This window comes from Crinia signifera, chromosome 19, assembly GCF_055691185.1.
Source record: "Crinia signifera chromosome 19, ASM5569118v1, whole genome shotgun sequence".
Taxonomy (NCBI): domain Eukaryota; kingdom Metazoa; phylum Chordata; class Amphibia; order Anura; family Myobatrachidae; genus Crinia; species Crinia signifera.
Window position 1 is genome coordinate 91,733,695 of NC_139226.1, and position 18,930 is coordinate 91,752,624.

At 45.4% G+C, this 18,930-nt stretch overlaps 1 protein-coding gene across 1 annotated transcript; it reads right to left on the minus strand.

Moving 5' to 3' along the window:
* Positions 1–456: 456 nt before the first annotated feature.
* Positions 457–18,604, minus strand: LOC146041593 (olfactory receptor 5V1-like). The gene is made up of 2 exons (XM_083161540.1): positions 18,587–18,604; positions 457–1,398 (listed from the first exon to the last, which is right to left on the minus strand). The coding sequence occupies exons 1-2, from the start codon at positions 18,602–18,604 to the stop codon at positions 457–459; spliced, it is 960 nt and encodes a 319-aa protein (XP_083017666.1).
* Between the last annotated feature and the right edge of the window lie 326 nt (positions 18,605–18,930).

Consider the following 18,930-nt stretch of genomic DNA (forward strand, 5'->3'; position numbering starts at 1 on the left):
GATGCTAAAAAGCACCCGTGATGTGCCACTGGTGGGCTGCACATATGACTTATCTTACGTGCAGCCCGTCCAACGTCCGACTCTGATCTGATGCGCACAGGACCTATTTCGGGACATGCGATTAGGGGGATTTCACCCGATTTCTCGGCCCGATCTGCCAGAATTGGGTGAAATCAGGCCCAAATCGCATAGTGTATGAGGCCCTAAGGCTAATCAGAATGATCGTTTCATCCCAGCATTTTCTAGAACATTGCCCTTCACTGCTTCACCCATGCCACCAAATCACTACAGTATGCCAATCATGCTGCAGGTTAGGGGGCACTGCTAGCGATTTTACAGCACAAGATCTGCACATGTGCACTTCCCTCCCCATCGGAGATGTAAGTAAACCACTTGTGCATCTGGAACATAGCCGACAAAAAGTCAAATGTATAGATTTATTTTATTTTATGGCATTTATATTAGATGTTTTCCAGTCAATACTTTCTTCAATGCCTTCTGCACCTCCTGATTTCTCAGGCAGTAAATTACGGGATTAAAGAGAGGGGTTAAGACACTGTACAGCACAGATGACAGTCGTATAACATCGAACGAATCTCCAGGTGCAGGGCCGATATAGTTGAAGTTAGCAGTCACGTAGAACACTGTAACGACAATGAGGTGGGCAGAGCAGGTGGAGAAGGCCTTCCGTCTTCCGTCCGCCGACCGTATTTTCAGTATGGTGGAAATAATTTTCGTATAGGAGACAATTACAAAAATAAAAGGAGTCATTCCTAGGTAAACACTGACGATGTACAGTAGCAGCTGACTCATGTGTGTGTCCGTACACGAGGCGTGTAACATCGGAGGGACATCGCAGAAGTAATGGTTGATGCGTCGAGCCCCACAAAAAGTCAACTTAGATGTCATAAGCGTGTGGAGAACCGAGTTCAAGAATCCACAGAGTCCGGATCCCCCGACCAGGTAGGAACAGAACCTCTTGTTCATCACTAAGGGATAGTGCAGCGGGTTGCATATGGCCATGTACCGGTCGTATGCCATGGCCGCTAGGAGAAGGCACTCCGCTCCTCCAAGAGAGACGAAGAAATACAGCTGCGTAAAACACCTGCTGAAGGAAATCCTACTATTACCCGTGAGAGCATTGGCCAGCATAGACGGAAGGGTAACTGTAGAGTAACAGATGTCTAATATGGATAAGTAGCTGAGAAAGAAGTACATTGGCGTTTGGAGGCGGCTGTCAGTCTTTATAATGCTGAAGATGGTGAGGTTCCCGCCAATAATCATCACATAGATGACGACTATAATAAGCGACAGGAAAATCTGTCTACCGGAAAATCCTAATAGGATAAAGTCACTGAAACAAGTCTGATTCCTCACCGACGTCCAATTGTTAAATACCTGCTGAAATAAAAGCAAGTTTTAAAATAAATAGGTAATTGTACTGGGTGGAACAAGGAAATTGGCAATTCTAAAATTCATAGGGGTATGTTGGGGGGGGGGGGGTTAAGTGACCTCTTGTCCACATCATGGCCTCTGGCGGTGGTGTCACTACAGGGGTGCAGGCCGAACCCAGGTGGATGTGACCCGGTCAGAGCACCTGCTCAGTGACAGGATCCGGATGCTGAATTGTCACAGTGTATGAGCCAGTGCTGCAGGAAATTGGGGGTCAGGCTGTGAGGCCACGCCCCCTTCCAGCCACTTGGTATACGGTATAGATCGGGCATAGTGAGCCACCGCGGCACACTTTGACAGTGTCCATGTCGACTATGTCAACATTCAGGACAAAAAAAAGTGAAAACCCATGTCAACCTTTTCACTGTCGACCTACCCATCATTGACCTTTCATCCATGTTGACCTTAGTCATTTCGACCTATTTCATGAGTTGACTTAAGCCATGTCGACCTTCAGTGGTCCAATGCATGTCGATCTAATGTTCATCGACCCAATGACCCATTCCCTTTCACTTGGCCTCCAAGGTCCCCAAACCTCTCTGCATATGATTTTTTTATAATTATGGCTCACGTTAAAAGGCGAAGCATACCCTCACCGCTCGCACAATACTGAAGCGCTGAAAGAAAGAATTCATCAAATAAATTGATTGATTTCTGCGGAGATGCTTTGCCACATTGTGTGTAACATGCTTGGAAGATTAGAGTACAGGTTCTCAAACTCGGTCCTCAGGACCCCACACAGTGCATGTTTTGCAGGTCTCCTCACAGAATCGCAAGTGAAATAATTAGCTCCACCTGTGGCTCTTATAAAATGTGTCCAGGGGCGGATTGGCCCACCAGAACACGGGGCAATATCCCGGTCGGCTGGTCCAAACCCCCTCTGTCGGGCCGCACCATGCATGTTTTCCAGGCCGGACCAGTGGCCTGAAGAGCAGAGGCCACGCTGATGCCCGCGAATTTCGAGGGGGGGTGGGCATCAGCAGGGGCTGTACAGAATTCCTTACTGTTGATGTCTGGGGGACAGGGAATGTATTAAAGGGGGACCGCAGCAGGAATCTCCGATCCCTGCTGTGATTCCCCCTGCAGCTCCTCCGGCTACGTCCCCCATCCAACATCGGGCAGCCTGGCTTCGCACCCCTGGGCTATCACCATTCTGATATGGCGATAGCCCATTGTAGCCTATGGAGGGCCAAAGCAGGGCAGTGCGGTCAGAGGGGTCAGCGCATGACCACGCATGACCTTCCAGGTCAGGGTTTCGCAGGGACGGGCTCCTTGCAGAGCCCTGTCCCTGCGCACTCAAATTTCATACATTCCGCCGGTATGATCGCATTTTACAATGTGATCCTGGGCGGTAATATTCTGCCCAGATCGCATTGTAAATGCGATTAATATTAAATGTGCCCCTATCTCTCTCTGCGATCTCTCTCTCTCTCTCTCTCTCTGCAAAGGCAAAAGGGGGTTACTACTTTTGAGAAGGGCTCCTCTACCTTCCTTCCCCCCTACACAGCCCTTTAAAAGACTCCACCCCTTTATTGACTCCACCCCTTTTGTAGAGCTGCTTTCCCAGATTTCCCTGGCTGGTTTTCCATCCCAATCCGCCCCTGAATGTGTCAGTGAGTAATGAGTGCACCTGTGCACCTGCCGGGCGACCTGGAAATAGTGAACTGTGTGAGGTCCTGAGGATCGAGTCTGAGATCCACTGGATTAGAGGAATGTCTGTGCAGAGACAGAAGTCACCACGAGGGTGTGATCTCCAAAAATAAATTGCCAAGTTATGTACTCTTAAATGGCAGATTTGACATTTGGCAAAATAAAAATTGTTTAATTACTTCGTTTTTCAAAAATGCCTATTTCCATGCCGCTGCCTGCATAAGTACATTATACATTATACACTGCTTTGATATGACCTTGTTCCGGAGAGTACACTATATAAGAGGAACACTGGGAAAAAGTAAATAAAATGTGGAACTATTATACAATTTGGGCTTTTATATTTTTGTATGCAACAGCTTCATATCTCACTGTGGGGCAGATTCGACTAATTTTAGAAGTTGGGGGATCTGCGTATGCACGAATAAGCGCACATGCAAATCTCCTGTGCAAACGCTTTGGTGAGGATCACACTTGTTAAGGCGTTAGCACAGTAATGGGAGGGCCGGGAGCAGCCTGGCAGCGGCGGCAGCAGGGGAACGCTCAGTGTTTTTGGGGCGTCCCCATAAAAAAACATGCGGCTGGCATCCCATGACGCCAGCACCTGCCCCGAATTCAGACTGCAATAGCCATCTGAAAAGTAAGTATTGACCAAAGGCTGCAGAAATCATTCGATGGTCAGCGATCATTGAATCATTTTTCTCCTGAGCGGCTGCATGCGAGGTGATGTGCAAGCGTACACATCCCCTCGCAAGCTAGCGACGGGATTCAGGGGGGGGGGGGGGCTGGGGCGTTCAGCAGGGCAGTGCTTACCTGTTTGCTAGGCTACGAGTATATGCAGCCTAGCCAAATGGTTTAAATCAGGCCCTGTATTTATTATGCTGTGTACTTGTAGGAACCTTTTACCACCTGTCATTTCAGGTGTTGATCAAATATAATGTAAGCGTCAATGAAATCAATTACTCCAGATCTGTGCTTTTAAAAGATAAGTAATGAAAATACAGCTGGGTACTGATGGGTTATGCTGGGAGATTACACATATGTAATTTTTTGGGAATTTTTGGTCATTCCCTTGTTTCCCTAATTACTAACACTATTATTTTATGGGGTTGTGAAATTTACAGATATGATTCCAGCATGTTCTTCTTTTGGTCTGACATGTGGCATATGGGCCTGATTCGGCTTTGTTAGCAAAGAAAAAAGCAGAAATAGCGGTAAAACCATGCTGCACTGCAGGTGGGGCAGATGTAAACGGTGCAGAGAGAGTTGGATTTGGATGGGGTGTGTTCAAACTGAAAATCTAAGTTGCAGTGTAAAGATAAAGTAGTCAGTATTTACCATGCAGAGAAACAAAATAACCCACACAAATCAAACTCTCTGCACAGGTTACATCTGCCCCACCTGCAGTGCAACATGGTTTTGCCTGTTTCTGTCCTTTTTTGATTTGCTGACAAAGCTGAAACGTGTGTAATGTAATGCAAAAAAATATATTAAATGAAAACGGCGGACGGCGGCGACGGCGATAGAAGCCCATAGGCTTCTATAGCGTATCGCCACCCAGAGGGTGGCGATACCCTGCCATGCGGAAATGGGGCGGACGGGTATTGGTATATAGGAAAATGCGGTAAAACCCCTGTTTTACCGCATTTTCCCTTTAGTACATCCCGCCCAAAGTGAGGTCACAAAATCAAAAGGTTTGTAGTTGAAATGACCTTAGTTCAACAGATCAACTTTTAAGCACAAGAAATAATGCACATTATTACTAGACCACTAAACTCCAGCTGTTGCTGAACTACACATCCCAGCATGCCCTGCATCAGTTTTAGCATGGCCAAATAGTAAAACTGTAGCAGGGTATGCTGGGAAGTGTAGTTCAAGAACAGCTGGAGTGTCAAGGTTAGCCATCACTGGTTTAGCTCATAACAGGAATGAAGGAATACCCCTGTATTACATATGTATGTATACTCTAAAGGCCTATACACACTAAGCGATAGTGGCCGCGACCAATATGATTAACAATATCATCTGCTGATGAACGATATCAGCAGACGATATTGTTCAGTGACATCACTGGGGTCTCGGAACATGCGGGTCGATTAGCTATATAGCCAAATTGACCTGTCTGTTCAGCAGACATCAATCATTGTTAACAACGCATGGGAGCGCACATCGTTAACGATATTGAGCATACACTACACACTAGATGATATTGTAAAAGATATTGCCCAGAAGCCCCCTTCTAAGCTATATATTTCACAATATCCTCTGGTGTGTATGGGGTATAATAATAAAAGACCTTAGAATAATATAATCTAATAATATAATAAGCTTTTTTAGTTTATTTAAAAGTTGTTCTCATTTGGATCTAAAAAAATTATTGTTTATAAAAGTGTTTTATTACATTTAGACCCTAGAGCACTTGGACTGGAAAATAAGTGAGAAAAGCAGCAGCAAAATAATATTAATCTGAAGCATGAGACTTAAGGTCCATACACACTGGGTGACTATGCCCAGCGTGTATGGACAGCGATGCTGGGGGGAAAGCCTCTCAGTGCATACACACTGAGCGGCTTTCCCCCTGTCCGGCGCCGTCAGCGGAGGGGGGAAGGGGCGGGCAGCTTTGCATAGCATGGCGCTATGCAAAGCTGTCCTCAAAGCCGCTCATCTGCTGGTAATACCGTTCCCAGAGATGTTGCGGGAGAGCAGAGCGTATCCCCGGGCCGTACACACTGGACGGCTTTGAGCTGAAAGCCACTCAAACTTGCTGTTTTGAGCAGCTTTCAGCTCAAAGTCACCCAGTGTGTATGGGCCTTTAGATATACAGTATAAAACCTGTATAAGGCTGTAGATCATGGACACGTAATACTAACCTTCAGCGAACAAATTTCTAATGACTTCATTTTCTTTACATCAGAACGGATATCTATGGTTTAAAAGAAAAAGTTCTTCTTTGTGTAATATAATAGACCATGAAATGTGAGTGTAAGTTACACCGCTAAATCGCAGGGGTCACATCAGCTAGAAAATGATTTCCCCATACTTCTGCATATCTTTTTATATAGTCGTAAAATACCTTAGGGGAAGACGATCTCTACACATGAGACTGATCGCTAGTTTAGCTGAAGACACGTGCAAACAGTTTATGACATTATTTAAAACAAATACATGTTGAGCCTCATTCAGGTCAGTTCGGTCTTAAGAGAATTCGGTCCAGGGACTGATGTTGCAGGGCTGCGCATGCGTATGGACAGTGGGCTGAAGCATGGGAACACCCAGCGTTTCCTGGGAGTGCCTACAAAAACGGTGCATGCGCCCAGGTAAAAATGCTGGACGTCCCCATGCGAACGCACGCATGTCAAAGCCTGCTCAGGTTGGCAGCTGACATCACATGACAACACCGCCCGGATTCGGACATATCCGTGGCAGATAAAAGACAGTCCAGGTTTACTTTTATTTGTGAATGGGTAAAAAAAGTAATTTGATGGTCGGCAACCATCGAATGATTTTTTTACACCCGTTTGGCTAAATACATGTGAATGGTTGTGTAAGTGTAGACATCCATTTGCATGAACACTTGGACATTCACTTGGCAGAGGTAGACTTAGACACCTTTGCCGTAACAATAGCACCCACAGACCCTGCAGGGTTTGGGCGAGCTGAATAACATGTGGGTGCTGGAGGTCTGCGAGGGCAATTTCTAGACTGGGACCGCCAGATAACTTTTCTGTGAGCCATGCTTGTGGCCCATCCCATTGAAAATATACCTCCCGCAATGGCCGCCACCTCACAGAAGACAATTATCAAATACTGTATGCTAGATGAAGCGGCATCCATTTTGGGAGGGATATTTTCAATGGGACAGAATGCAAACAAGTTATCTGCAGGTCCCAGTCTAGAGAACCTCATAGACCCCCAGCGCCTGATTGGAGCAGGATGCCCATAGAGAGGGTGGCGTCGGTGTCCGGAGGGGAGACTGAGCAAAATCTGGTGGGAGTGTTTTAACCCTAGTTATGCCTTTGACACAGTGGAAGTGTCTATTGGAAGTTGCCCACCTGTGACTTTATGCAACTGCCACTACAAAGCCCATCCCTGGTGTACCTCCGTGCATCTGAATGTGCAAGGACTGAGACACCCGCTATCAGCATCAGTATGAACAGAAATAATAATTGGTGCTTCTCTAGATGCGTCATTGGTCGCACCATCCATACTTGCACCAACTCTGTGGCAGGCAGGGGGGATCCAGGAAAAAATGACAGGGGCTGCACCATGATTAACAAAGGTGGGTGCCGTTATGTGAGCAGGTTTCTGAAAAAGGGTGTATTGCCTAATAAAACATGGTTGTGGCCTCAAAAGAGAATGCTGTACCCGGTGCTGCAAGCAGAAATAATGCCTTATTGGAAGTAATAGCGTGAACCATAGGTGCGCCCGCCAAAAGTGAGTGTGTCCATGTGCCCTGAGGGGGCATGATCATATGAAAATAGAGGAGTGGCCTAATAACAGTAGGGGATTGGCCACATTATGCCACATGCCGTAATGCCCCCCTACACATTATGGCACACTCCGTATTGTCCCCTCCACATTATGGCACACGCCGTAGTGCCTCCTACACATTATGGCACACACCGTAGTGCCCTCTACACATTATGGCACACGCCATAGTGCCCACTACACATTATGGCACACACCGTAGTGCCCTCTACACATCATGGCACACGCCATAGTGCCCACTACACATTATGGCACATGCCGTAGTGCCAACTACACATTATGGCACACACCGTAGTGCCCACTACACATTATGGGACACGCCGTATGCCCACTACACATTATGTGACACTCCGTAGAGCCCACTACACATTATGGGACACTCCGTAATGCCCACTACACAGTATATGACATAAGTGTCGCACAGCCAGCGTGGCGTCTCTCTCCCATTTGTGGCCCGTGACCGCATATGTGTGTACTGGACACCTAGTGATCAGTCATAATTTGGCAATGCACTGCTGTTGTGTCCTGCTCCCTTGGCTGTGCCCCTGCTCTGGGCTGCAGGTGCGAAGTTTGGAAAAGAAGGTCCTTGCAGGCAGGACCCTCCCTTCAGATGACATCTCCCTCTCCCACCATCATTATCAGCAGATCTCCTTCCTCCCCAAATCCTTCCGCCACTTATATCAGTGGCAGACAAACTCTCTGGCCACACTCCTGGGATTCTGCTGAGCTCTCCACCCGGTAGGTCATAAGGTTGCCACCCTCATCTATACTTACTGTGCACTGCTGGCCAGGGCTGTGGCTCCTGCCTCTCCGCTTTTCAACACTGGGACAGCGGATGCCTGCCCCCTTCTCTGCTCAGTGCCTAGTAGCTCTTCCCTTCTCTTCAAACGCACGGGCAGGCAGCAGCATAACATCACACGAACAGCGTTACTGGAAAGGACTAGGGTGTGAGGAGAAGCCCCGGCGGCAACATATTGGACCTTGGCAGTGGCAGTCTGTGTTAGTCGGCTGCTGCTGCCCCCAGCTGTGGGTTGCGTGACCCCCTGCCCTAGCCCCACACAAGCTATGGCCCTGCTTCATAGTAAAAAAAAATGTAAACAAACAATTTTTTTTTTTTTAGTAAATGACAGGGTGTGTGTGTGGGGGGGGTGTCGTGCCTGGGTGCCCCCCCCCCCCCCCCCCTAAATCCACCCATGGTGGCAGGTGAAGGTTCTCTGCCCATGTATGTCCTCCTCTGTGAATGGCTGAGAATATATACACCCCCACTTTCACACCTGTGACACTCCCATAACACGCCCATAAAATGGACCACCTCCCAGTGTGTGTAGCCACCTCCCAAGTGATCGTCCAGCACTTTCCCAGAACATTTCTGATACTGTAGGGAATTCAGATGTGGTTGGAGCTGCTTACAAAAGAGCAGCAGTGATAGCACTAATATGGTATTGCAGCAAGGGGGCGTCACACCTCGTGCTGTATTAATGATCTATACTGGGTCCAAGGATGCGGTATCGAATCATCTATGACACTATTGAATGGCTGCACGACCCATTGGGAGGCCCAAGCCGGCCACTGCAGCTGCTACCTAGAGGCCAGGAAGCTTCCATCCTCTGATGGAGATCCTTGCCTCTTCTCTACTCGCCAATTGCATTTGGAGAAGTGGGGGGCATCACTGCCCTTTACCCTTCCCCAAACGGCATCAGTGTTACGTCTGCTGTCAGGATTCTGACAGTCTGAGTCCTAGCTATTGTTAGACAACAGTTACAGCTGCTGTAATGAGTCTCTAATCAATTGATACCCCTTTTACACCAGCCAAAATTTTCGGATTGACCACGGGAACAACCTGCGATTAGCTTTGGTGTGTAATGTTCCCGGGCCAAATTCCTGGGATTTCAACCCTGCTAGCTAGCAGGATTACTCCCGCGGCGACTAGCCCAGGTTACTGGCTGGTGTGAAAGGTACTTACCCAGATCCGGACAGCTGGGTGCTTGTAGCGCTATTTGCCAGAGAGCGTGGCGGGAACGCTGCTGGATTTGAAAAATATTGCAAAAAATTGGCCGGACGCTCTCAGCCAATCAGCGACATCTTTTCCCACGTGACCTTCTCTGCCCCCTTTGCAGTCCTTGATGTCCTCACCCAGCTTCATGACTTTCTCCCAGGGGGCCTGTAGATAGGAATGTCCCAGGCCCCCTGTTCACTTTTGTGCTACAAGTACGCTGGGTTGCTCCAGCCTAACTTGTAGCCCGCTGCCTAGAAATTGCGTGGGTAGTGTGCTATTGCTCCTGACCCCTTGCGCTCCTGCCGGAAAGAGCTGAATGCCTAGAAAAACGACATGACCCGGTGCAGATCTTAGGTGAACATTTGTCTATGTCTATGAAGAATACCGTCACACTGAGCCCCGTGAGACTGGTTGTGGTGGCCAATGCCTGACAATGGCTGGCCCAATGTCTACTTTATGCCGATGGAGCAGTGCTCCCATCATCCTGACAACCAAATCAACAGCCTGCTACTGCACTGAGTCTTCCTCCTTGTCTAAAGTGCCTCTAGCTATTACAAGTGTCAATTGCGCCAGGATTTCGCTGGTGCCTTCTTTCTGTCCCTGCCCCATTATTGTTCCTGGCATCGGCGTGGGTAAGGCAGCATTTGCCCCCTGGAGGACTTTGAGTTCCTGGAGCTGCCAGAGGGTATATTCACTGGCTGCATGTATCCTAACAAAATTCCCCTGAACCCAAAATGCAGCTAATTGGTATCCTCACTCTCGTGAAAATATGATACTTCCTGAATCCAGCAGACTGACCGCTTTGCCAGTCCCTGCTGCTGTGGATTTCTTTTCTGGATAATTACCCCTTTGTCTGCTGTGCTCCTTAGCACTGCAGACTGAACATGCATGCTCTTTAAAAAGGCCTGCATTTACCTTCTGCCTTTTTGCATGCCAGGCCCCCCACACCCCATTTCTGCGGCCCTGTGACCTTTTCAGCTAACCCTTTAGCATTGAAGGTGGTGGGTTTTCCCCTCGCCGCATTTGCCCTGGAAACCTTTTACTCATGTCCGCCATGCCACTCCCCCATGTATGTGTAACAAATGAAATTGGTGTGTTTCCCCATGCTGATGGCTACGATTGTTAGCAAGTTCCCTCTGTAAACTCCCTCCCAGCCATGCTACTGGCTGCCCTGCTCCCCAGGTGTGAAGAGGGGGCACAAGATACCAGTACGCACCCCCTCTCATGCTGGTCGGACCACAAACTGGACGGGACAACCCTCCCCCTTATGCCGCATCATCGCATTGGCTCCCTGTGCATTCATATCCTGCCAGTTGCATTTCTCCATGGAACGTATAATTGTCCAGTGCAGATACTGGGTGACCCAGACACAGGGCCAGGACCTGCATGCAGGGTGCAGCAAAGTCCCATGCCCTTGTGTGGTTCCCTGGTGAACACCTCCCAGCAAGTTAGACTCCGCACCTCTGTTCTGGGCCGTATCAACCACCTTGTATCTGCCATCGGTACGCGTGTACCATAACAATCAGACTGACAATCACTGACAATGTGATGGCGATCTGTGTCCATCATTGCTGGACCTATTTCCGCCTGCACACAACGGGTCCTGCATATATGCAAACTACCGATAATTGGTCGTTTATACAGATGCTGCCTCTCCAACCACATATGAATGACCTGCACTATGCGTCGTCATTGCAATATTGCCTTTGTGTCTGCCTCTATAATTAATGCACCACAGGGGATTTTTAAGTATCAAAACAAATCACTGATGAATACCGATATTGCGTCCGGCACCTAATAAAGCCCACAGCACAGATTCCAAGATTACCATGTACAAAGAGGACAATTCAGGATCACTTGTTGCGATCTGAATTTGACCTCAGCCCGATGGTTGGGGTTTGCGCATACACATTTCTGCACATGTGCAAACCACGGCAGCGAATGGCTTTGGTGAGTCACGCACTCGCCGGGCCATTCCCTGTGGGGAGGGCTGGGGGCGTGCAGGGGAACACCCATCATTTTACGGGCACCCCCATAAAAATGCTGGGTGTTCCACTATAGAAGCAGGCGTGGCGATGCCTGCTTGGGGAGGGACGGCTGACTAGCAGTTAGGGGTCAGAGGGTCAACAGCACTGAGGTCGACATGCATTGTGTCGACCACTGAAAAGGTCAACATGGGCTTAAGTCATTAGACATGAGCAAGGTCAACAGTCAAAAGGTCGACATGGTGGGTTTCTCTTTTTTTTAACACAAATTTCAACACAGTCGACATACCGTGTGCACTCACGTGGCTCGCTGAGCTTGCCATGCTTTGGGCACGTACTTCGCTACACTTGCCACACTATTTTATTTTCTCACCGTGCCCTAGTGTATGGTAGGGCATGAAATACCGCCTGTCGGCACATGTCGGCTAAAGAAAAGTGAAAAACCCAAAGTCGTCCTTTTGACTGTCGACCTAAGCCCATGATGACCTCCCCAGGTGCAGGCCTTAGCTCATGTCGGCATTCAGTGGTCGACCTAATGCATGTTGACCTCAGTGCTGTCAACCTAACAACTGTATACCTGCCTAGCAAGCCAACCTGAATCAGGCCCAAAGTTGCTTGTATTAAACACTGTATACAGTTAAAGAGACAGTATTTGAATGGTATCTGAATGACTTGGAGCCACACTACAGCATAACTATAGCTATAATCAACAGGGCTACCACCGGGAATTTTGGGGCCTGGGACTGATTTCCAGTCCGCCCCTTCCCCCGGAGCTGTACCCACAGCACCCCTCTATCAGTGGCCCTGATAAGCAATAATGAATGGCAATATGCAGGCCCACAATGGTTTCTCCATGCGCTCAGGTACAGGTTGCTGTGTCCTTCAGTGTGACTGGCTCAATAACCATAGGAAATTAGATAAAACCATTTAAAAACATTGGCATATATTACAACAGGATCCAATTTAAAAAAAATTGATACCTGATAGACCAAAATTTATTTATCGTAGATCAACAAAATTAAAAAAAATCATCTAGTGAGAAGTGCTTGGCCAGAGGATAAAAGGAGTTCAATTTGCACAAAGGGATTCCACCGATGCGGTCTCTGTATTAGCTGCAAAAATATCATAGCTGAAATCTCTAAAACCACAGAAGTTACCATTAATGAGGTTCACTTCAAAATTAGAGACTTCATCACTTGTGACACTTCAAACATCATTTATATGGTGGAATGTGACTGTGGCCTATTTTATATAGGAAGGACCACCTGCCCTTTTAAAATTAGGATATCTGAACACCTTCGGATTAAAAAAGGCTTATTAACACACCATCTTTCAAGCCACTTCAAGGAGATCCATCAATGCTCAATAAATTCAATAAGGAGATTTGTAGGAATACAGAAAATTACCAACAATTGGCGGAATAGGAATATAGAACAAAATTTGGCGAGAGACAGAATGAAACTTATTTACAAACTCAAGACCCTTGCTCCTTTGGGTCTAAATCATGACTTTGAGTTAAAATAGTTTCTTTAAATGAGATATTATTTCCAGCTTTTCCGTGATATTTTCCTTTTCCATAGTGATTTAGATAGCTAAGCAGTGTGATTCCACCAGAACTGCCCCACATTTGATTAAATGTTTATTAGTCCCCATCCACTTCTATTTATCATTATATTTTAGAATCATCACTAATCATACATTTTAATTACTTTTAAGAACCATTTTTTCAATAACATTGAAGAATTTCTTATATGCCTATTGCTTCAAAATAAGGATTCTTACCCAGTTTTTATAAATCAATATATTTATTATCATTTAGATTATTTTCTAAAAAGGTTTTTTATTATAGAGATAAACAAAGTAACATCCATGGAAATGCAGAAGTTCCGGGGTATAAGGAGACAACTTCTGGTAACAACACGTGGTTGCTAAGGAGATGTGACCGAGAATAACATCCGGCGCCTTCCACGTGTGTTCCAACAGATCCGGAAGTAACAAACCTGAAGAAGTGGCAACAAACTTTAGAAGCCGCTAGAAGATAGAGAGTTTGTCGTTGTCATCCACATAGCCGGATATTATAAAACTGATTGTGGAACTTTCAGACATTTGTTAGACGCTTTCTGGGAATGTACATGTTTATATAATTTATTAGATTATGCGAGCGCTGTTAACTTCTGGTCACGAATGGCTGGAATCGGAAGGGGAGGAGCTTAAGTCCAGATAAAAGAGCCAGCCTGGATGCACTAGCCAGAGCCCTGAGGAAGAGATCTTAATCTTGAAACATGTTGACTCTGGTCTAGTGCTTTTATCTACAAGAAGAACTCATTGAGAAGGAGGTAAGTGTAGAAGTGGTGACCCACACCCGTTTTGGATCCGTATTCCTCATATTCAACCTTTTTATTCTTTATTTTAAAATAAGAACATTTAAAAGAAACCATTATGTATGTGGAATTGCTTATTTCACCGTGAGTAAGGGTGCACTACTTATTTTGAAAAGAAACCTTGATATGCTTGTTATAACCTTATAAAAAGTGAGTCCCGGTACGCTATTGGTTGACTCAGTACTATGGAAAATTGAGTTTACCCAGACATTTCTATACATTTGCTTTTCCTTTCTCATTTTCATAAACTCCGAGAACATCTGAGAAAAAGACTAAAAGAAAACCATTGTCTATTGAAGATAACCAATTAACCCACAGAAGGAGGGGAGTATTGTTGTGTGTTTTTTTCCCCCCACATTCCTAAGTGTCCAGGGGCCTTATTCTGGTTAGGTCGGTGCAACGTACGTAAGGTCTGTTTCACCGTACGTTTCCCGTACGCGGACGGTGAGCGAAAGTCCGCCCACAGAACAGCCGCATACGGACGGTCACAAACAACGTCAATGGGAAGTGGCGTACACTTGAGCGTACGCCACCGTATACGGACGGGTCTCCTCTTAGACACCGTTAACTGGCGTACAACAGAGCGTACGCCACCGTATACGGACGGGTCTTCTCTTAGACACCGTTAACTGGCGTACAACAGAGCGTACGCCACTGTATACGGACGGGTCTCGTCCGTTTTCACACCGACATCTTCCGTATATCGGAGAGTACGCCACAGTGCATGGACGGGTTTCGCCTTTTTTCAATGGAAAACTCAGCGTGTGTCACCGATCGTGAGAGTGAGCGTACATCCGTGCACGCTGGCATACCCTTCACATATATGGACCTGCTAATCTTGCCTTTCAACTATAATTAAGACAATTAATTAATTATTCTAACTGTTATTCAATAATTGTTTTCTATTAACTCAATTGTCTACCTTAATAAACACCCTAATAAAACATGATTTTAACCCTCATTACATGTATATTTATTATGTTCTAATGTGGCATTTTAATCACTATCTGTGTGTCCCCACATTGGTTTTACTTTTAAATAAAGTTATGTTGGTGTTACAGTGAAAAAGTTGACACATGTCGACTTCTGTGAATTGAGTGTCCTGCTTTTTAAAGTATACAAAAACACTTACTGAATGGGTGTAGATGGTTATAAAATAACTACCTTGACATATATAAGCAGGTCTTAGAATGAATCTTACCTAAAATTAAAACAACCTTTACATGTAGAGAAGTGTAGAAAGATATGCTTCCAATGTGTTTGAGGGCTGTGTGTGGCTTGCAGGTAGTGAAATCATGGTTTTTACTTAATAGGCTGCAGCATTGCTTATTACATTCAGGTGTAGTTATCAGCGTTAATTAGCAGACCCAGGCGCCCGCTCTCATACGGTATCTCTAGGGGTGGTCTGAAACTATCTTTGGCATCCGCCTGTTTTTGGCCCAAAATGCACGGTGCGTTCGCCGTTCGAGCGGTTGTAGCACGGTAATTTTTGGTGCACACCCCCGTGTACGCCCATGTTTACGCCCAGTTTTCCTCATTATTCCGGACGCTCCCCTAAAAACGCCACCAAGCCACCCACAATGACCGTACTCTTGCGGACAGGTTTTTTCGCACGGAGAGACCCGTCCGTGAGTGGTGTGAGGTCGCCGCACATGCGCATAGTGAAAGCTACGCATGCGCAGATGAAAAAAAAAACCCGATCCGCCGTATACGGTCCCACCGTACCAAAAAGAATAAGGCCCCATAAGAGGAGCGCCAAGTTCAGAGTATACCGTCAATTTTGTATCTACTGCATAGTTGCCTATTCTCCTGCATTCTGCAGGGGACTCCCTGAAATAACAACAATCTCCCTCATTTCACCTAGCCTACATTACACTGTTTTTTGGGGAAAAATGAATGAGAGATAGATACATTTACATTGAGTCATCAGCACCATTTCCCAGCACTTTACCAAGTATAGTAGCTCTTACTAACTGCTTTGGGGCTCATCTACATTTGGATATAAGTCATTTTAAAAGATTCCTCTCAGATGTAGCAGTACACAACAACGATTCTATGGCCCCCCTTTTTCAATCTCTTTTCACAACCTATCCATATATGGAACTAGACACGCCCTTTGGGTGGAGCATAACACGGCCCCTCAAAGGGGAGCTGTGCAAAATTATACTACCAACTATAATCTCCCTGAAACTAGTTTTCAAAAGTAGGCAAGTATGATCTACTGTCTGGTATGCGGCTATCTAATGATCAGGTCTGAATCAGGCCTGTAAATTGGTTGCCTATTGGACATCTAAGAAACCCATTGTTGGCACTGTTGCATGAACACTCCCTTAATGTACTTTGCCCACACTTACATGCCCCCTGTAACCCCCACTTCCTTATACAAGTATAACTGTAAGATCTTTTATTAAGCGTTTGTTACTACGAATTTAAGTTATCCACTCGTCATCCTGATTTCCCAGGGCCAATATTCAATGACTGACCCGACAACAGTGATGCAACAAACTTGTTTCCTTAGCTAAATGGACAGTTTAAATTCAGTAAATATCTTAAATCTAAATACTGCACATAGAAATACCCTGGGTGCTTAGTTCTACTGATACACATAAAAGATAAACTCATAATAGGCATTTATTATATTTGGCACAAGGGATTCATTAGGACAAATGCAATCATTTTGTTTTCGGAATAAGTACAAATGTTTTTCTCTGCCGTGTGATGCTGGTCCCATCATTAACAGACAACTGGGATTAATTACAGGACTCCAAAGATAAAACTGCATTGATGTAGTGTTATCAATGGCAATTGTGGAGACTAGCTAATTAAAAGAATCTAAGGAACCAAACTAATACACATTAACTATAAGATAGCTGGATGAAACGAGAAACGTAAACAAGCTTACAGCATTAAACTGAATGTGTGTTTAGGCCTACAATGACACTATTATTAACAAAGATGTCATTTTGTATACTTTAGAATACATATGCTATATATCCATACATGTCTTTCAGAGAAAATGAAAATAAACTTTTTTAATGAACGTTTGTCCTTTAGTGATTTCACATATTTGACCTGGATCATCAGAAGCCCAATAAACAGAGGGATAAGCAATAGTAATTTTCTTGCCACTTGGTCCAAGTTTTAAGAAATGTAACTGTTTATCTCTCTCTCAAAAAAAAGAAATCACTGTTAATGTGCTTAAAACCTGGTCTTATACAAGGTGATTGCTTGTTTCGTGTTTAGATGTTTGCAATATCCGTGGTCTTTATAGCGGGTGGACTTATAATTAAAGCCCCATACACACTGGGCGATTTTCATGTGAAAGCCGCTCAGTTTTCTCGTCGAGTGGCTTTCAGCATGTGTACAGGTCAGCGCTGAGTGGTGTGTGCTGCTGCGCGCTCCCGCATCATCGCTGCCGGCCGCTGCTCATCTGTCAAAAAACAGTAAAAAACTCCATGTCGACCTTTTGACTTTCAAACTTGCCCATGTCGACCTAATGCTTGTCGACATAATGTTCTGTCGACCTACATCCATGTCGACCTAGACCCATGTCTACACTGTCCCATGTGGACCTAGACCCATGTCGACCTTGCTGCCTGTCGACCTAGTGGTGTTGACCCAATGCTTGTCAACCTAGTTGCTGTACATCTAACGATCCACACCCCTGTGAAGAATGTCTCCCACCTGTACCTTGTTTAAACCCTTTATATATATTTGAAAGTTTCTATCATGTCCCCCCTTTCCCTTCTCTGCTCTAACCTATACATATTAAGATCTTTTAGTCTTTCCTGGTAAGTTTTGTGATGTAGGCCATGCACCATTTCAGTTGCCCTTCTTTGTACAGCCTCTAATGTATTTATATCCTTCAGGAGATATGGCCTCCAGAACTGAACACAGTACTCTAGATGAGGTCGTACCAATGACCTATACATTGGCATTATTACTTCTTTCTTTCTACTGCTGATACCTCTCCCTATGCAACCAAGCATCTGACTTGCCTTCTTCATTGCTTTGTTACATTGCCTACCTGCTTTTAAGTCCCATGAAATAGTGACACCTAGATCCCTCTCTTCCTCAGTAGTTTCCATTATAGTGCCATTTATACTATATTTAGTTTGGCATTAAACTGTAGTTGCCATGCTCTTGACCATTCCTCTAATCTACCTAGATCATCAATCATTTGTTTTACACCTCCTGGTGTGTCTACCCTGTTGCATAGCTTTGTGTCATCTGCAAAAAGGCACATTTTACCCTCAATTCCATTTGCAATATCACCATTTAAGATATTAAAAAGCACTGGTCCAAGTACAGATCCCTGGGGTACCCCACTTGTAACCTTTCCCTCCTTTGACTGTATGTCTGTTTACTATCACTCTCTGTTTTCTGTCCTGCAACCAAGATCTTATCCATTCAACCATCTTATCGTTTCCAATCCCAAGCTTTCAAGTTCATTTAACAGTCTGCGATGAGGGACAGTGTCAAAAGCCTTACTAAGGTCTAGAGAAGCTACATCTACAGCCCTACCTTGATCTAATACTTTAGTAACCCAGTCAAAAAAGTCATTAAGATTTGTTTGACATGCAAAAGGGGACATGGCAGGGATGCCCACTTTCTCCCCTCCTTTTTGCACTCACCTTTGAACCCTTATCCATAGTACTTAGATCTTCCTCTATTTATAAAGGCATACTTATTGGGAACCTTGAAATTCGTCTGTCCCTTTTCGCAGACGATATGCTATTATTTATTTCCAATCCCAGTGTATCCATACCTGAAATTATGCGAATTATTGATACTTTTGGGGCGAAAGCACGATATTGCATCAACATGTCAAAATTAGAGATACTTCATTTTAGCACTCTCTCGAGTCACACTAAATCATATCTCTCTTCCCTTCCCTAGGAATTTGTTTTCGATTTGCTGTGCAGCAGCCAGGTGGGTAACAAGTAAACAGCATACAGTATACACAATAAACAATATA